This window comes from Poecile atricapillus, chromosome W (assembly GCF_030490865.1).
Source record: "Poecile atricapillus isolate bPoeAtr1 chromosome W, bPoeAtr1.hap1, whole genome shotgun sequence".
Lineage (NCBI taxonomy): Eukaryota > Metazoa > Chordata > Aves > Passeriformes > Paridae > Poecile > Poecile atricapillus.
The window spans coordinates 6,477,514-6,505,047 of NC_081288.1; the positions used below are offsets into that span (position 1 = coordinate 6,477,514).

A 27,534-nucleotide genomic window follows, 5' to 3' on the forward strand; every position below is an offset into this window, starting at 1 on the left:
GAAATTAGAAACGCACATAAAATATAGTTTTGCTACATTAAGTAGCAACCAGAAATGTCAGTATCACATGTTAATTAATGATTAATGCTGGAGGAAGGAGATGCATACCTGACATATTTTTAAACTGGTACAACGAGTTTTCACTGAGCAGAGGAGGGAAGTTCTCTATAATACACAGTAATGGGCTGTGTACTTGGAACTGTGCTCCATAAATTTCCCCACCTTCAGGACAGAATGTGTCAACACACAGTTGGTCTCCTAGAATAAACTTGGTGCCAATATTAGTAATCAGTAATGCTGAAGAATGAGGAAAGAGGGAAAAAAACATGCAAATGATAATCAAAAGGACAAAAAACTCTTTTGGACTCACCTGGGGTAGAAAAACGTTGAGAGGGCACATTTTTAATGTGAGACTACACCTGATATTACAAGGTGATGAGAGTAAATCAAGAAATAAAGAAAATAACACTGTGGAGCTGATAAAGCCCTGGAACTGTAAAATCTTCCTCAGAATGATGTCCTACTTAGTACGGAGAACTTTAGCTCAGGCAGGTTGAATTAGCATATAATACATTGTAAAAATAATACATTGAAATTATTTAACACTCTACCTTGGTGAATCTCAAGGCACTCTCCCTCTGTGTATTGATGTTCCCACACTGAAAATCTGTAAAGTATGTGCTTGCCTTTAAGTATATTCTTGAATTAAATGTTCCCAGAACAGAGATGCTCTCCTTAGCTGGGGTGTCCAAGCTATATGCAATAGACACCACTCCCACTTTGCTCCTTGATGAAATAAGGAGTTTTCCTCTCCTGTGCTGTTGTGTAAGAGTTGTTACACAGGGCAGGCATATGATCCTGTACCAAGTTGTTGCCAGAGCCAAGAATAAAAGAGAAAGATGGGATTCATTTAGCCTAACATCAGCAGGCTCTAAACTGGGCCCCCACTCAAGAGAGACACACAGGACTCTAGTCAGGCTTCACCACTACAACCACTAGACAGGTTTTATCACAATGTGACTGTCCAGCCTCTTAAGCTGGTGGAAAGTCCCTTTCTCTCTCTTGGCTGTAGAATGACCAAACAGCTTAGATTAGGCACCAACTTTAACATAACAAAAAAATTACATAATTGTTGTATAACTGGAGTCTTAATAATTTGCTTTTCTCCTGGACACTACTCCTGTAGCTTTGGAGACTACTTGAAAAAAAAAAAATTACAGACTGAAAATGGTCTTACCTTGTTGACCCTCACTGACCCACATTGTACAGCTCCCCCTTCCCTGTTCTGTTATGCCATTTATTTGGGTAGGGCCACACCTTTCTGAAATGTTTCCATCTTCCATACTTTGAGGTACTTCTTGCATTAGGAGTATTTCAGCCACCACAGCATGGGTGAAAAAGAATGATTTCTGAGAGCAGCTTGAAATTTTTACAGCGTAATATAAGTCAAACTGTTAATTTGCTGGTTGCCATGGCCTTGCACAATGAAGAAGGGAGAGGACACAATCACCTGATAAATACCTGTGACTCTGACAATATATTAGTAATAAATAAGAGTACAAATAAGCAATATTTGTTTTTGAGCTCTTAAGTATATGGGTGGCACAGATTAACAAGGCATGTAAACCTTTTCCCCACTGAGGAAGAAAACTTAGGCAGTTGTGAAAGTCATTTTCTCTTTTACCTTCACCATTTCCCATTACCTTCACCATTTTTATTTTAGTGGAGGGACAAGTCCCTCAGACACCAGATCCAACAGAATTTATGCCTCACAGAATCAAAGAAAGGTTTGGGTTGGAAGGAAGCCTTAAGAATCATCCAGTCGCAACCCCCTGCAACAGGCAGGGACACCTTCAACTAGACCAGGTTGCTCAGAGCCCCATCCAACATAGCCTTGAACAGTTCCAGGGATGGGGCAGCCACAACTTTCCTGGGCATGATTAAAGCAGGTTTTACCTCAGGGTTCTCTGAGGCAGCCAAAGGTGTCACTGTCCCCCCTCTCCCACTGCACCCAGCCTGGCACCCAGCTCTCTGCCCTCACAGTGTGGCTGTGCAGAACCGTGTCCCCCAAACACTGGAGGGACACAGAGTCACAGAACCGGTCAGGTCGGAAGGGACCACAGTGGTGAAGCATAGGATTTTGCCCAGACAGTTCTGGAGTATCTCCGGTGAGGGAGACTCCACATTCTCTCTGGGAAACCTGTTTCAGTGCCCGGCCACTGCACAGGACAGAAATTCTTCCTCGTGTTCAGGTGGAAGCTCCTGGGCATCAGTTTCTGCCCTTTGCCTACTGGGAGGCACTACCGAGCAGAGCCTGATCCACCCTCTGGCAACTCCCTTTAGATAGTGATAGACATTGATGAGATCCCATCTCAGTCACCTCTTCCTGATCAGGCCCATCTCCCTTCTTTCCTCACAAGTGAGATTCTCCAGACCCTTGACGAGCTTCGTAGCTCCAATACACTGGGCGCCGCACAACCCCTCAGCCCACACGGCACCGCCACTGCCTTTCAGAAGGGCAGACTCCCTCACGCCCTGCCCCGAGCGCCGGGACAAAGGCGGCGGTCCCGCCCGGGCGAGGCGGAGCCGGGCCGGGCTCAGCCACCGCCCGGCCGCTTTATCCGCCCGCCGTGGGTGGCGGCCGGCGCAGTGCGCATGAGTTCGGGGCGGCAGCTCGGCGGATCCCGCGGTGCTGCTCCGGCCACCTGCCCGCCCTCCGCCCGGACTCGTTCCGCCTTCGGCTGGGAGAGGCGCGGACCCCAAAGCCGGTAAGTGCCGCCCCTCCTCGGGGGGCTCCCCTGGCTCTGCGCGGGCCCCTGGCTGAGGGGGTCTTCGCTCCCGCCGGCTCCCGGGCTCGTCCCCGCCGGCTGTCGGGTCCGCTGGCGTGAGGGGGAGAGCTCGCGCCGCTCCGCCTGCCCCGGCTCGCTCTCGCTGCGGGGAGAGGCCGCGGAGCTGCGCGCCCCTGCCAGCCCGCCACGGGAATGGTTCGGCGTTGCTCTTATTACTCACTAATGGATTTTTAATTATTCTTCCCTCCTGTTCCAAGAGCGGCAGCGGCTGGGACGCCGGGTGCTCCGTGCGCTGCTCGGGCTCTGGGCGGCGGGCGGGACTGGGGACAGGGGCCGGCACAGCCCTGTAGAGCAGCTTTGGACTTGGGTTAGTTTAGGTGCACAGACGGGGAGGAGAAAAGCTATCAGCGAACTGTTGCCCTGCCGTGTTTGAGGCTTGGCTTCCCACTATAGAGTTGCTAAGATTTTTTTTTTTTTTTTTTTTTTTTACCCTGTGAATTTCTTGTTCTTCCCTAGCATAGCCTAAAATTTGCTTCTGCTAATCGGCAACTTTAAGAAAATATATTTAAGTAAAGGTTTCATACCTGTAAAACTTTGATGTGTGCTGTTCCTGCCTGACTAGGGGTGATGAGGAACAGCTGCCTTGTGTCTCCTCTTTGCTTCCCGACTGTCTGCTATTTAGGGTTGCCATTGGAAAAGCTGTTGGTGTAAACAGTAACAGATTCTACTTCAGGATACTTTTTTCCCCTTCCTTCTGTCAGGTACCTTTTCCAGTTGGAGGTGGTAAGCATGAGATGGCTGGTGCTTCTTAAGATCTTAATCTTAGGTGGTTCAGGCGAGGTTTAGTGCGGGTAAAGAGAAAGCACTGCCTTAAAAACACTCTTGGGATTTTCAGTAATCCAGGATCTCAAGGGCATGTTTCCTGAATAGTTTTTGTTTTAGTGTGGCAGCAAGAGAAGGTTGCTGGAAGTGGAGCTCTCTTGTGCTTGGTCCTGTGCATGGGTGTAGCAAGAGACGATTCCTGTGGTAACAGGCATGCAGATGAAATAGGAAAGAGATAAGACAGCCTCTTCCATATCTTTCTAAATATTTTTCAAGGATAAGATATAACAAGTATCAGAAGTGGCACAGTTATTTCCTTTCCACTCCCTTTTATGAAAGACACAGAAGGAAAGACTTCTTTCCAAACCCTAAAGCATTAGTCTTAGCTTTAAAAGCTTTTGCAGTTTCTGCCTTATGTTAGTAAAAAGATATTATTTTAAGACTGTCACAGATTCATGACTAATGCAGCATTGTGGATGGCCTTCCTTGTTCAGGTATACTGTAAAGAATTATGATTGTGGCTTTTTTCCTTCCTTTGGAGGAATTGCTGTTGTGTAAGGGGGAAGCTGATGTTTAAACAATAAAAGGGAAAAAAAATGTTGCTTGCTTGAGTTCTTAAGAATGAAGATATTACTTACTTCTCAGAAATGGATTTTCTCAGTAGTCCCTTTCTTATCAAGGATTTGTTTGGGGATTTTACTATAGAGAATAAATGAGTAGAATGAAATTTTATGACTAGAAGTTCAAGTAATGCCTGGCATTAGAAAGGAACAGGGAGATTTTTATATTGCATCTCTGTTTTGTCAGTAGTAAAACTCTTCTCATCCTGTTAGTTATAGCTGCTTTTTCTCTGCATGCCTCTGAGAGAAATATTAACCAAGAATGTTGGCAGACGGATTGCTGGTTGGATATAGTAACTGGAACAACTTAACTCCTGAGCAGTTGACAAGTCTCAGGCTGACTGACCTTCTGAAATACTGGAGCATGAAAATAAATGAGCGTATGAATGTGGCTTTCAAAGCCAGCCAGACAGGCTGTTACTGTTACCAAATCCTCCCCCTGCCTTTTTTTTTTTTTAATTAAAAAATAAAAGCAAGTAATTTTAATTTCCAGTATAACTAACTGCTTAAATATATTCTTTTCAATTGGGTGTGTATGGATTATCCCTGTACCAAGTAATGTCTAGGGCTAAGACTCTCCTGCTCTGTTTTGACAGTGCTGTTTTCAGTTTTGTTTACCTTGGGCAGGCAGACCTTTATGCACTTACATAGGAATGAAATGTCTAAAATTAGTTAATTTTTAAAGTAAACACCCATGCTTTGTGCTCAGACATCCTCTGCTTTCTTCCCCACACTAGTACAGCAGTCACAAAAAGAAATATAGGAGAGCAGCCTAAAATCCATTTGTGAGACTGTGACACAGCTGTACTGGGGCTGAAAATTGTCTTGCTATCCTAAACACTGTGTAAAACAGGATTTGGCTCACCATTGCTATGACTGTAGCAGCAGTTACATAATGAAACCCTAAACCCCAGCAATGCTGCACCTGTAACAAGACAGAAGTTGACTAATTACAGAGGCGTCTGTGCCTGAAATTGTTTATGTACACTTCATGGTTCTAAAGTGTTGGCTGTCACAGATAGCACCACCCTGATGTTAACAGGGGAGATTTAAAAAGAATAACTTGAAAAGAATGGGACGCTTTCCTTGTTGAAATTTGCATAAGGACATTTAAAGCCAGAGGAGAGCTCAGCCATTGCCTGGATGTGTTTAATGCCCCATATAGGACTGGATGAGGCAGCTCAGGGTATCACACATAGCTCTCCCACTGAGCAGCTACTGGTCATCAAATCTCAACTGGAGATACTGGTGAGAGCCTTACTGTTATCCTTAGGTAAGACCTTAATCTACAGAAAAGTAACTACTTGTCACTGGCTGTAGTTTTATTTTTAGTTGGGACAGGAAGGGATTCTGTTGCTTTAAATGAGTGGGAAGTGTGAGCACTTCAGGGATCTTTGGTGGTTTAATCCACAGTGTTGTATAGGAGCCTTTGCCACTGGCCTTCACTTTGGGCAACAAAATCCAGCCAATGGCTGTAGTGAATTGGGAACAGAGTTTATTTGCAAGGGAGAAGGCAAAGATGTTTGGGGGCATGCATCACAGGTGCCTTATTTTACCCCAATAAATTCTGTCTTGAGGGTGGACCAATGTGCTTAGCATCATCAAATCCTGCACTGGTATTCCACTGCCTCAAAAGAAGGAGCATTTCTCAAACACTGCAGAGAGGAGTATGAGGCAGTGATGAGCTGTGCTCTTGTGCTGAATTGGTTGTATGTAACAAAGTCTCTAAAGCATAGGGTCTCAAAACAATCAAAAGGATGTTTTGAAAATGTAGAAAGACCACTTAAGAATGAAGCACAGTATAGAATCCCCATTTTCTGGTATCATCAGGCTCGGTTTAACATGGCCAAAGGTGTGACCTTAGGCATTGTTTCTGAGCAAAGCATGATTTGGAGAATTCAATGTAGCAATTGAATTATTACTTAGGTAATGAAAGTGTTGGTTTGTGATTGTTTCCTTTCTTTTTAAGTGGTTGCTACATTTAATTTGAGATCAGATTCACTGAAACACTTAAGCATGTGATGGAATGTCTTAGTGAAGTCAGACAGATTTAAGTTTTACTGAATTGGTGCCTTGCCCACCTAGTTTTTTCAAAAATGTATGTACACCATCTAGTTCTTTCAAAAATGTATGCACACAGGATTAGTTATTTCACTGCTGGCAGCTCTCACAAATTCTAGTGCAAGTTGTATGAATGACATTCAGTGTGTTTCTTGAGGCTCTGACTTACAGATTTAGAGAACTGAGAGAATCGTTGTTTTTAGCTCTAAAACTAACGGATTTTGTAGCTCTGCAGCCTGTAGAGGAAAGTTTGAATTGTCACAAGTGTGCCACAGAAACCAGAAAGTTTAAAACAAAATATTTGGGTTACATACATTGAATTCTGGGAGACTTACACTTGTCACTCTGTAATTACTTTGATGTCGCTGCATATCTGTCATGGGCTGCCATGAGAGCCCCCTGAGTTCATGCTTGGCTAAACACTGTTCAGTTCAACTTGTCACCTGTTCTGCAGATCAGTATTGATGTCCAAGGAAGTGTCTATAAAATGCTGTTGGCCTGGCTCTCATTTAGCAGTCAGGATTCTGTGTAATGTTTTTGGTTATTTTTCTATTAATTGTCAGCATTTCTATTAGTCTGGCCATACTGTGGTGACAGTCCCTCTCTGAACAAGGGCAGGAATGTTTCCAGGTTACTGGATGTTAAATAGTCATGACTGTTTTGAACACACAGGATTTTTCATGAGCAGGTAGAGACTGTGAATCATACTCAGTGTTATCGCAAGCTTCTACACTTAAGATGTGGAGAAGTGTCAGAATGTAACCATGTTGGTCAGTTTTGGTTTAACTTGGTTCCTAAACATCAGCTGTTGTCTATTGTTACTTCAGTTTTGTTTTGTTTCTTTCTGTAAGAGCAGCTCATAAATTTACTGTCTGATTCTGTAGGGTTTCTATGTGTTCAGCAAAACTTCATCAGTTCACCCTGTGTACTCCTGGAATTAGTCAACTTGCCTGTGAGGTTTGGCCTCTGTAGGCAGTACTGTTACTTAGTCTATTCTTCTAGCAGAAAGCTTTAACCTTACTGTGTATCACAAGAGTAGGGTTGCCTCTAAAGCTCAAGGATTTACTCAATATTTCACACATTGAAGAAGGTAAGAAGAATTCAGTTGCTGATAGCCCTGTTCAGGAGGAAATGTGTCCACCGTAACTAACCATCAGTTAGTTTTGAGGAGTTTGGAACAGCAGTGGCTAAGTAAATACATGTTGTGGGCCAGCTGGTTTTGTTCAGCTCTGGTCTTGTACAGCTGGTTTGAAGGTATGTTGCAGGAGCACTTAATACAAGGAAAAATTCATGAGGTTATTAGACACAAATACCTGGCTTGTTTTGGGAAGCCCTGTGGTCTCCTGACCACAGCACGCAGGAATCTGAATGAATTCCTACTCTCCCCTGTCTTGTTTTGTTGCTCTGCTGCCAACTGTCAGAGGCTGATAAAGGTCTCCAGTCTGCCCCTGAACCATCATTTCTATAAAACCCATCCCATGGTAACACTTCTAATGACCACAGAATGTTTCCAGATGTTTTTCCCAGATGTTTAACTCTCCAAACTCAACCACCACCATGGAGTGCAAGGTGACTGTGTGCAGAGCTGAGTGTGTGCATTGCTATGTCTGTGCACAGCTGACAGATTAAACCAACCTTGGAGTTCACTGGCCACTTCTTCTGTTTCTATTGAATCACTGAGAAAGAGCTGGTTAAGAACAAAGGCAAAGTCTGTGTGATGCTCAGAGTACAACGAGGCTTAGAAATCTATCTTGAGAAATGTTTCATCAAAGAGTGTTCTAGAAATTGTATGTATAGTGAAAGGGACAGACTGATCTTGTGCCCTTTTAAAAATGCATGACAATTTTCTAAAAATTGTCAACTCACCTTAAGTATATTGTGCAGTTAATGGCCTGGTGCTGTCTGCTGACTTTTGGCTCCTGGCTTATGTAGCAGTTGATTTTTAGCATTTAAATGTCTTGCACTTTTGTGGGATTGATCTTTTTGCCTATTAAGCTAGTCTTCAAACAGGAGTGTTAATAAAAAATTCTTTCAATCTCCTGCAACTATAGAAACAGTCCCTTGTAAATGCTAACATTGAGCTTCAGTGAAGAGGTAACCTTAGTCAGCAAAACTATAAAAATATCCTTTTGGAAAGGGCAGACCTCACCTTATCTTTGATGGCAACTTAATATATTCTCTCTGAATTATTTGCCTCTGTCAAAGCAAAATTAAATCTTTGGAGATGAAATTCAGTGCTAACTTCAGAATCTTTCAATTTCCTCCTTCTACTCTATGAAAAACATGGATGATATGTGACTTGTATTGTTTTAAATATCTCATGAAGGCTATCTCTAGTAAAACCAAGAAGCGATCACTTCAGATGATAGAATCACATCTTCCCTAAGATGCATTTCTGGTTTAATATCTGGGATCCTCTCTCCAAATAGTATTGTTCCTGTTACACTTCTGCACTCCTGTGTCATGGTCTGATATTTTTTTTATTATTTATCCCTAATGGTACAGGCACACATCTCTTAAACCAAGCTAAAAAATACCCAGTTGCAATGACTGAACAACAAATCCCATTGCAAGCAACTTTCATATTTAATGCCTCTCTGAAGGTCAGGAGGAACAGCTGCCTGTCATCCTGCTGTTTCTGCTCTCTCTGAGCAAGGTTACCTTATTTTTGAACCCTGTTTGTTAGCTTGGCAATCCTTCTGAAACAGTGGGGTCTGGAAATTCATTAGATTCTTGACTATTTCTATCTTAAACCTATAAAGTCTTTCATTTAATAGCGATGACATAAAGAGTGAAGGGACTTCAGTGTTAACCATGGTTAGGAGAGGAATTTGTCTGTAAAACATTCTGTATGTATTGCAGCAGTGCTGGGCAGCCTCGTGTCAGCTCTAGCTGCTCTAGACACTGTACCAAGGTGTAGGAGTTTCTCAAAGCATAAAAAACACAGCAAAGGGGAAAAGAAACAAGGTATATGAGTGGGTTATGATTTCATTGACATGTACCTTTGATGTGTTAAAGATGATGTAAAAGGTAGAAGGGGACAAAAGTCTTCCCCCACACTTTTTCTTCAGGCTTACAGGCCATTGCACAGCTCCCAAGCTTTTCTGAAATGAGTAAAACTCCCAAAGAAGCCAAAGCTTTCAACACAAAAGCAGGACTGGTGCTGTAATGTTTGATACTGGCTCTTGTATGGGTGGCTCTCTGAACCAGTCACATTCACTGCCTTTAGTCATTGTTCGGCAGCTTTGTGAAACATCTGAACTGGAGCTCCAGAATGAGTAATGGGACCTTGCTGGGAGCAGAGTTATTTGTTCTTATTTAGAATTCATGGTTTTAATGTTTATTGCTGCTGAATCTGGATGTTCCTGCTGTCCTGAATGCAGATAGCCTACCATGAACTTAGTCCTGGTTAAACTGACGTATTGCTGTTGGAGAAAGTAGAACAATACTCTTAACTATTTCTCCCTCAAAATTTGGACCTCTTGATTTCCTTCTTGGGTGCATCGATTAATATCTTCTCCTGGTTAGTTTCTGAATGTGGGTTTTATTTATGATATCTATTGTTATCTGCAGCAGTGACCTCTCATAATATAGTCCATAAAATGTTCACAGTTTTGAGTGTAATTCTAGAAATCTCATAGTTGTCTATAGTATCAATGGGGGACTGAACAAACATGGCCTATTCAGTTTACATTGGGGACACCTGGATAAAAATTTGATGCTGCAACTTAAAAGGGCTGAAGAGAAATAATATTTGCCTTGTGTTGAATGTCAGTAGGAGTACTCACCTCTGGCTGGTCTCTCTTTTCCATCTGACCGTCACCTTGACTGTCAGGATGGAATCTGAAGTCAGTGAGAGTTTTCTGTGAATTTCAGAGGTGTCAAGATTCTTTTGACAGTCTTGCCTAATTATATATGTATTTGTGTATGTTTGTTCATGTGTAGAATTTCAGAGTCAAGATTTTCACTGATAATGTTTGGCTTCCAAAAATTACATGTATTTTCTTGTGTGGATGTATTTGTGTGTGGCTTTTCAGCACCACAGGGTTTGTTGTAGATGGAGCTGCTGTTGCAGGATATGTTCCATGCTTGGGCTGCTGTTTTCCTGTTTTGCTTTCTGCAGCCAAAGGTACAGCAGCTGCCTCAGTGCTCCTGTGTCTGCCTGTCCTGAGAGTTTGAAAACCAAGACCATGAGCATGTTTCTACCTCTCTGGGCATCACTTAAATCCCATTATCCTAAGGATGTGTTATATCATTGATAGCTAAAGTTCTTAACAGAAAAAAAACCCAATGTTCTTTTTGTGTAAAAATAAGGCTAAATTTGATTGTTTGACCTAATGTGCATAAGAAGGGCTACGAGGTGTTTTTGTTGTGACAGCCCAGTGCTCTGGGTTGTGGATGTGCTTCCAAGACTTGCTGGACTGCAGCCTGGCTTTGTTGTGTGGGAGCTTTCCCACAGGACACGTTGGTGCTGCGGCACAGGCGACGCACCTCTGGTAATGTCATAGCCCTCTCCTGGGAGGAGAGATCAGCAGGATGGAATTGTTGCTCAGTATTGGCAGATGTTATCTTACTGCTATGAAATACTAATCAGCTTACCAGAAGGCTCTGGTTTCTCAGCCCTCAGCCCACAGCTGTGGGAAGCAAGAAGAAGTAATCCAATTGAATTGGAAATGCAGGCTTGACTTTGCTTCTCATGTCGCCTCTTGAGCCATAATAAAGGGAGAAGCACTTGGGAAGCAGGAACATCTCATTTAATTTGTGCAGTGTCAGGGGAATGGTGTCCATTTCCCAGCTGGTTGCATATAACCTGGCACCTCAGAACCAGCTGTTTTGAGGAATGTGTCACTGCTCTTCACAGGTCACAGGCAGGATGGGTGAGAAAATGGACTGTTAGCAAGCAAGGCAATTTCTCGTTGCAGAGGATGGTTTAATGTATCAGAGTGAGAAATGAGCTAGGTTCTGTGTTTTGCCTTCCCCCCCGTTCATGCTGTTAGTGCACTGAGGTGACTTTTGTGTCTGTGTCCTTGAGAATAAAAGAGAAAGTTCTGCCAGAGTGTTTTGGGAGTTGATGACAATTCAGAGGTTTTACAGAACTGGGTATTGGGAAAGCTTAAAAAACCAGGGGCTTTTGCTCCAGTGAGTGCTGGTGCATATGTCTGTTTCAGTAAATATCTTCCAAATGTGCAAGTACTGTTTCTTCATGGCTGAGTGAAATAAAAGCTCTTGAAGCTTTAAAATTCAATTTGTAATGTGCTGGTGCAAAAATGGCACCAAGTTCTGCTCGTCGATCTTTCACCAGAAGCAGGTGGCATAGAGCCGCTTCAGTAGCACAAGTTAACTGCAGCAGTGTTAGGAAATGAATGGAGTTCTGTTTCCTTCATGTGATCCCATAAATAGAATTCTTGTTTAAAACCAAATAAAGATAAAGGTACTTGACCTGGATCAGTTGGTATCTCAGCCATCACTGTTAATGATGTACCACAATGGAAAACACAAACTAAATTTGTAAGATATTTGTAAGGATACATTCAGGGTCCTTGCTTTTAACTGTCCATAGACATCTGGTCTGGAAGTATGAGAGATGGGGGTACAGAACCTATCTATGTTGGATTTTCAGTCATCTTTTTGAACAAAACCAATTTTTTAAAAGATGCCCATAAAGCAGTACATGTGTTTCAAGGCATAAAGATATGTTCTTTATTAACTTGTGTGGGGTCTTTTCTTTCCATTTATTTTCCATTCCTTTTCAAGTGTTTTAACAAGCATATTTAACCCCATACCACATTGTTCTCTGTTTCCAGACATGAATAAAGCGAGCAGCCCCACATAACAACTGATGGCATTCTGTGCTGCGTCAGGATCAGTAAGTCAAGAAGGTGTGATGCCTAGGAATCTCCTGGTGGATTCTCCTGAAATGGCATCTGAAATCTCTCCAGATCACATGCATGGGAGCATGGAAAGGGCTGGCAGTGTGGGGAATCATGGCAGCCAAGCTAGGTGCAGAAATCTTGCCTTGGTAAGTGTTTAATGAGCCTTGCACTTAATGATACGGATTACATTAATAGCTCTGTTCACATCACACAATTTTTGTTTTATTAAGATTGATTTTTGCCAATTCTAATCTAATTTCAAAGTGGTTGCTGTTGTTGTCTCGGTTATTAAACTCAAAGGCCAGAAATAACTTCTCATTTTTGGTATAACAGCTTTTTATTCTGGTCTGATTGAAAGCTTGGAGAGTGCTTCTCTCCAGCCCTTCCTCCCAGAGAACCAGGAATGGCAGTAAGGGCTGCTCTGCCATGGCTTTCTTAAATAGCTCATAAAGAAACCTAAGGATAGGGGTTGCTCTACACGCTGGTTTTTGCTTAATCTCTTTGTTGACGCTACTGAATAAAGGTCTCAGCTTATTCCACCTTAATTAGATGAGTAACAAATATGTCACCATAAACAAAGCTGTGCTCGCATTAGTATGAGTGTGTGTGGCCATTTAAATCGTGAGTGAGTAACTGAGGGGGTAGGATGCACTTCTGCATTTTTCCCAATTAGCAGGGTGAATCAGGCAGTGAACTCAACAGTACACTTTGTACTGTGACAGGCTAAGCCTAGAAAGCAGGTATGGTTCCTTCCATATGTTTTTTTATCATCCCAACCGTTTGAAAATCATCCATTTTTAATTGAGGAGAGAGCACTCTGGTAAACATGCTTGCCCTAAGTGGAAATCTAAATCTCTGTCTTGTCTTGAATGCGGAATTAGGCTTTGTCTCTTTCCCTCTGCCCTCCCTGATAGTTTCTCTTCAGTGTGATAGTTTTCTGTGAAAGAGTAAGTGGCAAAACCTGTATTTATCTGTATACTTCAGACACACTCATGGTTTTGTGCTACTGTGTGAGCTTTCTGGCACCTGGAGGCAATTCTAAAGCTGTTCCTTTTTTTGTTGTTTCTACTGAAAATACTTACTGTTAATATGACACTGTATCCTTCAGCTTGTGCTGCTAGTTAAAACACAAAACAAGTATGATGAAATTTAGTTCCTTAACTGTTTCTGATCTGTTCTAGAAAAAAGTTGTGAAGGGTCAGGGTAGGGGAGGTTAAGTACACCATTTGGACTCAGGAAGTTAGTGTATGTTGTTTATTTTATGAAAGCTGATTGAATTTTAGAGAATTGCAATGAAAATAGTACTTTGCTAGAGAATTGCAACTTAATTTTACACAGAATTGCAAGTTAATTTGGCTTATTACTCTACCACTAGTTTCCAGATTAACACAGCAATAGTCAATCATGTTTCCTTGGGTTTTATTCTTAGCTGCAGTAGCAGGCATGCGACTAGACATTTGAAAAAATCAGTATTGAATAACAAAGCTATGTATAAGTCAGTCTGTTTGTACAGTCTCATCCCAAGTCTGCTGTGTCAGAAAATGACGTAAATTCCCTTAGTCCATCTAGATCGTGCCATGTGATAACCCATATGATGATGCATCAGCTAGAATTGGAATCCCTTCCTATTCTGTAATGCTGTAATTTATAGATGGAATAAAAGTTGGCTGCAGGCTTAGGCAATTCCCATCAGACCTGTGAATTAGCAGTTCACAGAGCATTTTGTTTGTCTTGTTTGAGTTTATGCATGAAGACAATGAATTGTATATCAACAAATTGAATTGTGATGCCGTAGATCCCCTTCCATGATTTTTCTTCCAGCAGTGTAGTAGGTGGCATGTCCAGTAAAGCTGAAAAACTTGCATGTGTGGAGTAACAGGTTGGACGATATAAACTCTCCTCAATACAGGCATAATTTCAGTTTCTGAATTTAAGAAGGGGTCTGTGTTAAACTGAACATGAAGGAAATTCTGCCTATTCTGCCAAGTTGCTGGAACATACTCCTAGAGACATTATCTTCTTGCTTCAGTAGTTTTGTTATAAAAGTTCAGAAGATGCAGAAGCTTTGATGGCCTAATGAGAAGAAAGGGATAGATAATGTTGTGTAGACAAAGAATTTCTATTATGCCAGCTCTGAGAAAGGAGAGTATGTATTTTCAGGCACGCTGGACCTTCACTGGACCCTGAAACAGAAGCAACTAAAGACCTAACTGCCTCTTCATTTATCACTTTCTTAGGTCTGTTCTCCTAAAGGCATGGCAGGAAAGGTCAGGGTTGGCTTTGATTTTTTGGGTTTTTGTAATGGCATTGCAAAGGAAAGAAGCGTGACAGTGCTTCTTATGACAGGCCTGTGCTGCTGCAGGTTTCTTCCTATTGATTGTTAAAAACCAGGCTCTTAAGCTTCTCAGTGTCAAACTGCATTAGTCACTAAATATAACCTTTGTATTGCATCTGTGGAATTCAAACAAACCCAGGGATGTGATAATAGGGACAAACACTTGGACTGGCTTTAGCCTTTACTGACTGCTCACAGCTGGTTTGGCTGACTCCTGGCTGGTCCTGCATCCTGTGTGTCTGTGCTGGCATTGTTTGCTGGGAACTGGTTGTCAGTTTAGGAATGACTAGGAGATGGACCTCAATTGCCATATGCTAAAAAGGTCTTAAAATTCTGTATGTGGGATCTTTCCCAGTCAGCTGTTGTCACTTCAGTTTAATTTTGCCAGACTTCTCAGCTTCTCTTACCTATATAGGGATGCTTTCAGTTAATCTTTGACAACTGCAGGCCTCTAAACCAAATTTACTTTTTTTACATGGAAAGCAAGATGCTGCCTTGATTTTAAGAGTATTTCTATAGAAATTATCGATGTTCAGGTCTGGATTTATTCTGCCAAATCTGTCACAGCAGGCTGAGTTGAGATGGGAGGAATGTATGCCTTGATATCTTCATCTCACATGAACGTTAGTAACCATAAATGCTGTTACATATGAGGACATGAATTTATATATTTTGGGTTCTTTTTAACAAAGAGAGAATCCATACATCTGCTTGAGACAAGTGTATTTTCTTGATGCATGGAATCATTTGTACTTCTCCTCCAAGGGTGAGGGCAAACAAAAACACTGTTCTTGGCAATTCTAGTTTCCAAAACCCAGTCTGGAATGACACTGCCTGACATATGGTAAAAGAATTAACTTTCCATGAAAAACAGTTGCAGCAATTTAAGGACACTTAATTCAAAGATAAAATTTTCTGGAAGCAATTTGTCTTGTTCCACTGACTGAATAGGCACAGACCAGCTTCTTAAAGCCGATCCTTCTTCCAGTGCTTCTCTCTGATAATTGGACTGGGTATCTATTCTCAGCCATGAGTAACTGCTTTAGTTAATTGTGAATAATGTGCTAGGACAATTGTGCTACCTGTGAAAACCATGGCAGAGGCACTGATTGTTCCTGAAATGAGCTGTGCTAATTGGAACTGCACTAATAATGAGCTGTGTCAGTGCCTTGGATCTGTTGCTACAACTTCAGTACTTTACCTTCTGTCTCTGAACATATCTTACTGTGTGATAGCTTTGAGGGATAGTGAGTTCTTGTTATTCTTAGTGGATCACATTGTGGTTTTTATTTTATTTTTTGACTTTGGATCAGACAGATCCTTGGTTAATGCTACAGTTCACTACCATTCTTTTTGGGGCAGTGGTGACCTCTAGAATTTGTTCAAATGACTATTTCATTTGATCACTTATCAAATGGCTTAAATTGGGAGAGGCCATGACTGTAAAAAAGATTTTGCTTGTCCTGATTTGTTATTTCTTCAAACAAGCTTCCTCTCTGGCTCTAACAAGACTAACAGTCACTGAAGATGGTTTGTCACTTCTGGATCCCTTCTATGGTATAGGTGACATTCTGAACATTGGTTGCATAGACATGAAGAGCAACTATGCTGTGAGTAGTCTGACCTGACTCAGTGTTTTGTTTCACACACTCAGCCATTTAACTCAGGGGTAGCCTGGTTGTTTTGTAGCTATGATGTCTCTCATAGCCTAAAAATTCATTATTATGATCCTTATCATTTTTTGGATCAGATAATCCAGATGCAACAGACCTGGTATTCTTAAGTGCACCATGTTGAGATCTCTTTACCTCAGCCTTCCTGAAGAGAATTCACTGGGAATCTAGTGTGGATATAGGGGTTCTGGAAAAGGACAAATTATGTCTGTTAGCCCACTGCTACCTTTTTCCCCTCACAATTTGAATGAGTCTTTTAAATGCTGAGCTGCACCTCAGGTACATTCAAGGGAAAGTCCTGAGAAAGACTTCTTTCATAAAATTAATGTGTTTCTCCCCCTTGACACTGATACTCCACAGGCTTTACTGTACAACATGACTGTTCACCATGTCCAATTTGACTTTGCCAAATAACAATACACAAAAAATGAGAAGAATTTTTGACTGCTTTTATGGATACAGCTGCCATGGGGCAGGTGGAAGCCATTCCTTACAGGGTGTGGAGGGAGTTATGCTATGCTTCATCCACTTCAAACTGATGTTAGTATGACCTGGAAGCAGTGTGTCTTGGAAAAATGGGTGCCTGACTTCTAGCGAGGAATGATCCTTCTGTAAAATGTGCCAGTGAGAATATAGATCCTGAAGGCAGCTTGGGTTCTGTGCACAAATTGTATCATTGTGCTTCAAAGCAGGATCTGGTAGATAGAGATTATTCCAGCAGGTGGACAAACCTGCTTTTTAAACCATGAATGATAGGCATTCCTGAACTTCCAGAGTGTTTTCTTCATATATTCTACTTCTTGCATTAAAGTTCCTGTAATGTGAAAGCTAACTTCTGCTTGTCTCGCCTTCAGTGAATGTAGAGAAGATTGGTTGTGATTATATGAGTGGTCAACTTTTTATATATTAAAATACACACAGGGACACAGGCCTGTATCTGCCCACCACCCATTCATTCTCCCCTGTTTTTAATGTAACATGCTCCATTTTGAGCCTTCCTGTGCAGCTAAGCTCACAGCACTCCATGCTTTGTTCTGGACCCTGTCCAGCTTGGCTGCATCCTTTCCAAAGTTCAGCAACTGAATCTGAACTCTGTGTTCCGAATGAGGATGTGCTGTCATGTCATCACCCTGGTTAATATATCCCAGAATGAGATCTGCATCTCTGAACAGCAGATTTTTTTCCCTCTTTATGGCACTTAAACTGACAGAATCACAGATTGCGCAGGTACCTTGCAGTAACTTCATCTCAGCATCATTTTTTTGTTCATCTGTGAGTTCATTTTTGGGAGCTGTGTCATAAATGTTTCAAATCAAGATATATGACATCTTGTGCTTGCACCTATTGGTCAAGTCGATAACCCTCTCATGAGAAATGAGCTTGGTGTGAAATTATTTTATTTTTTATAAAAATTATTTAGTGGCTTTTGCCTGAAATGTCTCCCAATTTTTCTCAATGTTGTTCTAACACAGTTTCTTTTTCCCTTTCATTTCTATAGGCTGATCAGCCTAATTTTGTTTATCAAAGGGATGTCTTCAGAGTTTAAGTAGATATTCAGCTTGCTTTCTTTAAAAGTAGGTTAGGAGTAATTTAGTCAGTTTATGACTTTAGCTCATCTAGTTTATCTTTTAAGTACTTGTAGATAATTTGTTTCCTCACTTAGGACCTATTGATTATATGCTTTGCTACTCTTATGAAGCACACGGGTACAATTATGCTCATAAACTGTAGAAAACAACACTCAATATTATAGTCTTCTTCACCAAATGAAATGGTATTATCAAAACCATCAGATAGTGGGTTGTAGAGGAAGCACTTTCTGACACAGCACACAATTACACTCTGGAACTCCCTGCCACAGAATTCTGTGAATGCCAGTCATTTCCATGGCTCAAACAATAAGATGAATTCATGCTAGAAAAGCTCATTAAGGGCTATTAAATACACAGATGCCGATGCATCTGAGAAGTCTTTAAGCCATGTATTGCTGGAAACTGGAAGGGATTTAGGGGAGGAAAAAAAACATATCCATCCAATATACAGCAACACCTCCCCAACCTCTCTCCCTAGACCTGTGTGTTCATAGCTGCTGAAGGCTACTGAGCTAAATGGGCTTTTTGGTCCGATCCTGTGTAGTAGTTCATGTTCTTAGCTGTAATTCACTTGCTTCCAGCTTCAGTAACACAGCAGTACAGTCCATTCCATTTCCCTTTCCTGTAAATCTAGTCAGAGGTACTTGACTTCTTCTGTGCTAAAGCTTTTATAAGTGTTCTGATACAGTTCCTGCACGCAGGGCTTTCCTTTTCACCCCTTCTGACAAGTAGAAATGCCTTGTTATTAACAGACTGTGGCCCAAGTGGTGCTATGCTGGCCTTTGTACTACATATTAGAATAGTTTGAGCCCTTCATGGTTCTTTTCAGGAGCATCCAGTCACTTCTTTCCCATGGAATTGTGCCTATTAATTCTTCAGTGCTGTCAAATGATTGATAAATCAATTGAATCTGACATTATCCGAGTATTTTTCTAATTGAAGCTTGGTTCCTTAGCAGGTTTTAGAAGGTTTCTTTAAGCACTGCAGGTGTCTCGGGATTTCCTGTGGTGTTCTGTTTCTGTCAAAGCTGTGCTGGTCTTGGGATTTTAGATCTGGATGTGATGTTCAGAATTTCTTCAGATGTGTATGAAAAACTGTGGGCCTCTGGATATTAAGCTATTGTTTTGAACAAGTAGTAAAGGAATCAACTAATCTTTTCTATGAAATAGATTATATTCTTATTTTCTTTTATTTCTTTTTTTTTTCCTGTTTTATACCAAACACTGTTATAGCAGACTCTTTCCTGTTCGGTGTAAGCAGGAAATGTTTGGCTGCACAAAGATCTAAAATATTAATGCCAGCTGAGCATACTCAGCTATTTCAGCTGTTTGCATCCCAAATTTCTTCTGTCTAATCTTCCTAATTTAATGTAATTTTAAGCTGAGGCACAATATTCAAGTTTCAAATTCAGGCTGTCTTTTGACAGTAGTTTTAAAGTTTGTAGTGTTAGGTGTATGTGAGATTGTTCAGGGAGGTGTTTGTGTATCAAGAGTAGGGAGTAGATGGAAACTATGAGGCAAATAACTCAAGTAGCTGAAAATACTTTTCTTTGACTCTTAAAAAAAAATAGATTCATCAAGAAAAAAGGAGGCCTGGAAAACCAGCCTGGAAAGAATATGAACTGTTCCAATACTTGGAATATACGGAAAATGAACTAATTGCAAATAGACTTGGTAGCCTTAGTTAAAACTGGCACCTTTAAGTTACAAAGATCTTTCTGAAGGTTTTACTATAAGTAGTACGGGTGGGAATAAAGCAAGTCACTGCTTGCTTTACATCTCTGAGCTCCTTTGGTTTGACCAGCCTGAGTTGTTTTTTTTTCCACCGTGATTGTGTGTCTGAAATGGGATTGTTTCCTTGGCTGGCAAACTCAAACATGCCTTGCCTGAGGGAGTTTCTATCCAGACTGGATGCCTTGCATCTCAGTACAGTGCCTGATCTAACATTGCCTATTCTCCAGAGCTGTTGGTTTTGGTTTTGTTTTTTGTTTTTTTCTGATGAAATGTGACATTGATCCTCTTGAAGGGAAACTGCACAACGAAACAGATTGAAGTGCTAACAGAGATGCAGTTGGCCTTTCACATCTTGGTATGCTATTTATTACAAATCTGTTTGCAAAGGGATGGTTACTCAATTTAGATCCTTTACCTAAAGGGACGCTGCTCATTTCAGCAAGATCCATGAGGGATGGTTAAATCAGGCAAAGCTCTCCTGCAAATCTTACCTGGCATGGAAAAATGTTCAGTCTTGCAGCACAGAAAAGGATGGAAGGAAGTGCTTTTGGAAGTCTTTGCTTCCTTGCTTTATTCTTTGGTCAGCTCTTGATCAAACCAAGTTAAGCTCATGTGGGAGCAGTTTTTTTAGGTGCACACAGTAGTTCCTATACCATGCTCTGGATGTGTTGCCACTATGAACTTCTTAAACACAACCCCCTCTTCTTTTCCTTTCCCTGTGTAGTCGACTCTTGCAATGAGCTCACCCTCAACAAAAGGTTCTTGGAGTCCTGTTCAGCTCCAGCTCAGGGCTACCTAACAAGGGCTCCTTTCCTGTCATTCTCTCGCCTACTAGACATAGCAGCCCTATGAGTATTTGGGTGGGGAAGGAAGGAGATTGCAACATCCATTGAGGAAAAAAAACCATGCACAAAAAAAAAACCAAAAAAAAATCAAACCAAACAAAAAAAAAAAAAACCAACAAAAAAAAACACCCAACCAAAAAAACAAAAAAGGAAGGCTTGTCTGTCTCTTGCTTTTCAAGTGCAGCTGTAAAACTTTCCTTGGCCTTTGAAAACCAACATGTGGTGGGTGTGAGCTGTGGACTATGTCAGCCTTTGAAGTTCATCTTTTAAACCAGCAGTGGCAAATGGCATTCAAATTTTAGCTTTTTTAGCAGTTTTGCTGTAAGATGGAATAAGTTACTTATTCTGACAGTACACTGTGGATAGTAAGACTAAGTTAGAAATAACCACACCTCTGTACATCTTTCTTACCCACCAAATGTTCTATTGGCCACACAGGCAAAGGCAGCTAAGAGCCTCAAGCATTTATTTTCTCATCTGTAACATTCTGAGTGCTTGGAGATCAACTGCCACTGGATACAATGCAGCAAATTCTATTTCTTAATCTATAGGCATTACTTTGCTACAGAGCTGCGTTGTTCTTACTTTTAATGCTGAGAATGGGGATAAAAGCTTTGTTTGTGCAAGGAGTTAACACGTAGAGCTGCACACAGGTTTTTTTAGTCTAATCTAGTGTAAGATGTTCTGAACAGGCATAGTGAGTTTGAAGCAAGTTGTGCTGCCCTAGCAAGAATGTGCTACCTCTTGGATATTTGTACTTCATACCTTTGTGTATTTACCTAAATTCTCCCAGCCCTGCACTGAGAAGTAGCCTTTTTACCCTGTCTGCACACTCAATGAGGTGTCCTTGGTGCTTCTTGTTGAGTTACTGACAGTGAGGTTTCCAGTATATGCTTGGCAGGGGACAAATTAAATCCAGAAAAAGGAAAACCTCACTTGGTTTTCAACAATATATACTTGCATTCCAGAATTTACACAGGTCTCCTGGGAAATGTCTTTCCTGTATCCATTGTCTTAATGCAGTGCTTTTCGTAATCATTCTTTGTCATCTCCAAGCTTCGGTAAAAGTGAGTGTTTCCCAAGGTGGAGGGAAAAGAGTTAGGGCATTGCTACCTAGCTTCACATAGTGATAATGTGTTAATCAAGTTAATTAAGAGTAGTGACTCAGAGAAAATGAAGACTGGATAATCCAAGTGATTATTTATCACTTCTGTGGTCTACAGGATTATTTCCTGCTGAAGAAAATAGCCTAAGGCACTATAACACTAGGGAACAGGTCTTCATATTTATTCTTGGGTTTTCCTTTCTGTAACTCAAAGATAAGATCTTTAGAAACCCTCTAACTCCTTACGATTGCCTCTTTGTAATCTCTTATGCACCTCTGGATAATATATAGTTTGTAGTGGCAGAGACGCTTCTCAACTCCAGCTTTGCCTCTAGAAGCCAAGTCACCCTTTGGACTTGAGCAAAAAGGGAGTCAACCCATTTCTGCAACTGTCCTGAGTGCACCCTTTTCCTCCCATGTTGTTCTCCAAGCCTTGTCCCTCAATCTGACCCAGAACACAGTTTGTCCCAGTTGGGAATCAGAAGAAGCCATCCTAACCCTTGCAAAGGCACAGTTGAGTGTAGTGGGGTTTTTTGCTGCCTTTTTTTTTTTTTTTTTCTAGTAGCTCTTATGGCTTTTCTGATCTTTTAGTAATTTGTTCTGTATAACTCAAATGAAGACTAAAGGCTGTAATATCACTTGCTGCTCTTTGGGTTTTTAATTTTTTTTTTTGTCCTCTAGCATTGTAATGTCTAAATGTCTCTTTGGGAAGGCATCAATCTTTCTGATTTTTTCGTTTTTTCCCCATAGGATGATGAAAGTTTGAAATACTTAACTCATGAAGAACAGGATGTTCTCATGTTCTTTGAGGAAACCATAGATGCCTTAGAAGATGACTTGGAGGAGATGGCCCTACGTGACAGTGGCATCCACTGTCAGTCCCCGAGGTCAACAGAAGAAAATGTGTCCAGTCATTCAGAGACTGAAGATATCATTGACTTAGTGCAGTCAACACCTGAGAGCAGTGACCATGAAGGCCCTTCCAGCAGAGATACAGAACCAGGTAGTTGTGTTTCTTGCAAGCGTGGGTTTTCCCTTTGATCCAGCCCTGACCTATTCCAATTCTCTGTAGAAACAGCTGAAGAAATTCTTCTGTACCTTTATTGCTACCTCAAAAAAAAATTTGTTACTCATCAGGAGCTCTAAGGACTGTGGTTTTAATTTGACTTGGGGTTTTTGAAATTCTTGCTCCTACTGTAACTTTTTTCTAATTTTTCCATTTTTCTCGTGGAGGTCATGCATCTGACAAAGTTTCTGGTTTTCTATCTCAGTCCTCTGCCTGGAGACTGAATTGTCACTGTTGCGCACAGTCACTGCAACAAGGCAGACTATTCACCAACCTGTTCATGCTCTGCTCTTCTCCAAGACTTTTTAAGATTTTTCTCCAAGAGTTTTAAGATAGCAGTTTGTTTTCAGTGTTACTCTGTGTGGGACTGAAAGGCACACAATCCTATCCGTGAGTTTGTGACAAGATAGCATATGGCATGTTGTTTTAGTCAGCCTGTGGAGTGTGTTCACTCTGTGTTTGGACAATGAATCTATCATCTAGTACACACAGTGGGATGTAATGTGTCCTCTCCTGGCTGTTTTAATAAAAAAATAAGAGCTGCAAAACTCTTACGAAAGAGCGGCCATTGAAGCACAGTGAAGCAACACGCAGACTATGAGTGAAAGGTAGAGAGAGGGCTGTGATAGTGACATGTTGTATACATGGTGATTTGAGCTATAGCATTGCCTATGAGATGTCATTGCTGGGACTTCAGTTTCTTCTGGCTATGTAGGCTGAGGTTGAGTTAGAAAGGTAGGGAGAGGGGAGAAATGCTGCTAAAAGAGGTATTTTAACTTGCATTCTGCTCTGTGTGAAGAGTTAATGCCACCTCTGCTGCTTTGCCTTTTAGTGTTGGATGCCACTCAGAGAGCCGAGAGCCCTCAACCAGCTGTACCTGCTGACCTTCCCCCACACCCCCCTGCACCACCACCAGCTGTGTGTGAGACGCTTCCTCTTCCTCCTCCACCCCCTCCTCCAGTGCAGCATCCAAAGTTGCTCCGTTCCATCCCCACTCCTCTCATCATGGCCCAGAAGATCTCTGAGCAGCAGGTGGAGAACCGAGCGCGCTTCCCTGGTGCCCTCAAGGAAGGGAATTCCAACAGGAAGAAAGCCCTGGTAGCCAATGGTGATTATTCCACAGCACCCAAGCACCCTCCTGCCCCTGCCCCCAAACTGCACCGGTTCCCAAGCAACATCAACATAACAAATGTCAGTGGCAAGGAATTCAGCGAGACAATTTCCAAAGCAGCGGTTAACGTCCAGGAGCGGCGGGCTCAGGTACTGGCCAACATCAATGGGGGAGCTCTTCTGGCAGCTGAACTGGAGGAGAAGCTGCACAAAAATGATTTCTTGTCACGTAACAGAAGTTCTTCCTTACGGGATCTCTCCTCTGAGCAAACACGCTATGAAGCCCTGACAAAACTTGGCCTAGTTAAGGGAAAGCCAGCTCAGGACCAAGTGGACCATGCCCCAAGCACTCAGCAGCTTGATGTGCAGCCCAGGCAGTCAGAGGCTGTTACCAATGGATATCAAAACATCCACGAGATTTTAAAAAGTGAGCCCAGCCCTTTCCTTCCTATGGGCAAAACTGTAACAATCAAACCAGAGGTGGCTCTTGCCACTAACAAAGTCATCAGTGCACAGCAGAGCACAGAAAAAAGTTGTAATGATTATAAACAACCTGGTGTAAGCCTGGACATGAGGAGGAGATCGGGTTCGCTGCCTAGACCTTCAGGATTTCGATCCCAAGGGATAACGGTGAAGTTTTCTGGCCGTGGCTCAACTGAAGAAGCCAGGAGAGAGGCGCTCCGGAAACTGGGACTGCTGAAAGAGACTGCATAACTTGGATGGGAATGTTGTGGCAGTGGGGGGAAGTCAATAGCATGGCTTTGTTCTAGAACAGTCCCAACAGGATTGGGATCAAGTGGATTGGAAGAAAAAAGGGAAAGTTCTCAGCTTCAGGCAAGCCAGGAAGGTATGGAATGTGGAACAGTGTGGAATGGCCACTTGTGTTTATCCCAGAAGGACTGGCACCATGTAGGGTCATATACAGCAGTGGGGTTTGGCTCTCCTTCCTACAGAGATACTCATCTGTTGCTCTTTGTGACTAAGAGGAATTTTATTTAATTAATGCTGGACTGTAGCAGGCAGCATCTCGTTAATGAAGTGTACAGTGCAGTATTGTTGTACATAGTAAACTGAATGGCAAATCTTGCTTTTGCTCTTTCTGAAGCCAAAACGAAGAGATCTGTCTGTCTTACCCACATGTCTGTCAGTCCATGAGAGCTCAAGATAATGTCACAGGTGAAGTTTCTGACAGTGTGACATCCTTCTGTGACTTTTTGTTGTCTGTGTTATCTGGCTTGATTTCTTTCCCTCCCAGTGATGGAGTCTACTGCTCCCTCACTCTGCTCTTGACTCAAAAACTGTGCACAGGGTGGCTTCTGCTTTGACCTTCTCATGGACAGAGCAGCCAAAACTTTGAATGGGTGACTGCCTCACTCTGCTGCTGCACCTGGAGTCTCCCCTCCCTTCCCAGCCACCTGCTTCTCGGTCACACCTGAGCAACCCACGTGTCCAGGGAAAGGCACCAGGAAAGCCTCAAGGATATGCACCGAGCACCAGATTTCGCACTGACAGCCAAAGAGTCTCCTGACAATCTGTGACCCCAACTGCTCTGTCCCAGGGAGGATCTCTCCTATGGCAGAGAAGCCATAGGAACAAGTTAACTTTGTACCAAAAGCAGGACCTGTATGTTAAAAGTCTTCTCATTTATGTTAGGGTTCCTGGGAAGGAACTGCTACTTTTTGAACAGTAGCAGTACTACACAAATTGTTACTTCTAAAACTGTCATTTAGTCTTCCTGTAGTTTAACAGCCCTAATAATCATCTATTCACAGCCTTATTTGATTCTGCCCTGCCAATGCATAACAGAAGTTACAGCCAAAATTCTTGCAGGCTAGGTGGACTTTCAGGAGAGCTGCATGTAGGAGCACATCATTCCTGAATGGTCCAAGTTGGTGGTATTTTGCCTTTATTCAAATAGATAAGCTGGTAAAGATGGTCCCAAAATGTATTTGTGTGTTAGTATGTTTTCAGGGTTTTTTCTATATGGCAAAGCTGCTCTTCCACATTGAAACTCCTTTCCTTTTTGTATTACCTGAAAACATCAAGAATAGCCACTTTAAAATCAAATGCCAAACTCCAAACTCACAATTTTTTTGTTGTTATTCCTTCATGTTTGATTTCTTAGTGTTTTGGATTTTTTTCTAAAGGGAAAAACTGACTTACTCTCTGCACTTTCAAAAGCCTCTACCAACCTACTCCTTCTCTGAAGTAGCTGAGCAATAAACCTTGGAGGGGTGGCTACAGCAGAAACTGACACACCCTTTGGTGAGGAGCTCTGACATAACTGTGATAAACAAGTTTGTAGTTCTTGTGATAAAGTATTTCAAACTTGCTGAGCTGTACTTGTAAATGAAGCTGTTGTGAAGGAAACATTTGTGTCATTCTCAACCTGCCTCATAAGGTTTTTTTTGTTTTTTTGTTGTTTTGGGTTTTTTTAATTATCTGCTTGCTGCTTAAATTTTTAATTATGTTGTTACGGTATCTGGCTGGTTCTATTATGTAGTTATTCTTTTCAGTGTTTTCACTGGGTAAGTGATCATGTTCCTCATTGTGATGGGCTTGCTATACATAAGCAATCAGTAATTAAAATATGTGGCCATTCCTGGGCTGGCAGAGCACTTGGGCATGCATAATCAAACGTGAGGGGTGCTGCTGAAACAAAAAAGGCTGCTTGTGTGCTGCAAGTAAAACACAGGCTTGTTCTGCTGGACTCTGAGTCTGTAGTCCTAAATCAGAAAGACAAGGGACCACAGAAAATACACCCAAGCATGTGCTGCAGTGCAGGCTGGAATGGAGGCTGACATGTGGATGATGCATCATAATTTATTAACATAACCTGCTAAGTAAATTTAAATGTTTCATGGCCTTTGTGCTTTTAAATCCCGGTAAAGCAAATTCTTTGTTATGAATGTGAAGTGCGTATGAAGCAATCTCCACATCTAATCATTTCTTGCCAGCTCTTGTTGGAGTTGTTTACAGCTGAGAGTCCTTGCTAAGCAAATGGGGGGGAAAAAACCCTGACATTGTTTCATTGAAATACAGTCCAGTTCAGTAACTCTGTAATGTCACCCTACTTAAAAATACCCCAGATATTTAATATCTAAAGTTGCTGTATGCTGAATTAGCTGGATCATGTTCTTTGTGCAGGGCTGTGTCCTCAACTGGTGGGAAATAAGAGTAAGATCTTTATTAAGTAAAGCATTTTCTGCCCAAGGAGGACTTGGAACGAGGTATTCATTGTGGCCCTTCATCATAGCAGATAAATTCTTCTCTGTGCCTAAAACTGTAGTGAGTAAAGCCATGTACTAAATTAAATTAAGTCTAGCTGCTAATAATGTGTATATAAATTTAGCCCTATTTTGTGTATCTTGTTTTGTGTGTATATGTTGCTGTGATTTTACTCTCTTCCCCTTTGTGCTAGAGGTAACTGTCTTGCACAAATCTGATAAATCATCTATTAAACTAGAATAAACCCAATGAAATGATGGCTGATGGGAGGTGCCATTGTGTTCTTTGCCACCCAGTAGCATGACTCTTTCTTGGAGGAGGGCGGTGACTTTTTCTTAATGGTTAATACTGATTTAATAACCTTTCATTTTGCAGCTGTGGATGTGTGTGAGCCAGAGCCCAACCCTGTCATGGCAGGTGCTGGAGGAAGGCCAAAAAAAAAAAAAAAAGGCTGTGTCTGATGAGATGTGTGTGTTCTCACATGCTGGGCCTCAGCAGCTGTGATCAGGGTCCTTGTAGGAATGAAATTCATCCTGAACACTACTTGAATTGGACAAAATCCCCTCTCTCACAATGTTTTGCATTATTAAAATGACCTTTCCAAGAGGAATATTTTATATGTGAAAGAAGAATAAGATCTTTGTTTCCAAGGCTGTTACCATATGTGAGTGTGATCCTGCTG

General features: G+C 41.7%; 1 protein-coding gene across 1 annotated transcript; it reads left to right on the plus strand.

Annotated features, from left to right (window-relative positions):
* The first annotated feature begins 2,630 nt into the window (after positions 1 to 2,630).
* On the plus strand, positions 2,631 to 27,116 carry LOC131591749 (proline and serine-rich protein 2-like). The gene is made up of 4 exons (XM_058862771.1): positions 2,631 to 2,768; positions 12,097 to 12,311; positions 22,199 to 22,451; positions 23,347 to 27,116. Exons 2-4 carry the CDS (start codon positions 12,132 to 12,134, stop codon positions 24,336 to 24,338), a joined length of 1,425 nt encoding a protein of 474 aa, XP_058718754.1. The 5' UTR covers positions 2,631 to 2,768; positions 12,097 to 12,131; the 3' UTR covers positions 24,339 to 27,116.
* Positions 27,117 to 27,534: the final 418 nt, after the last annotated feature.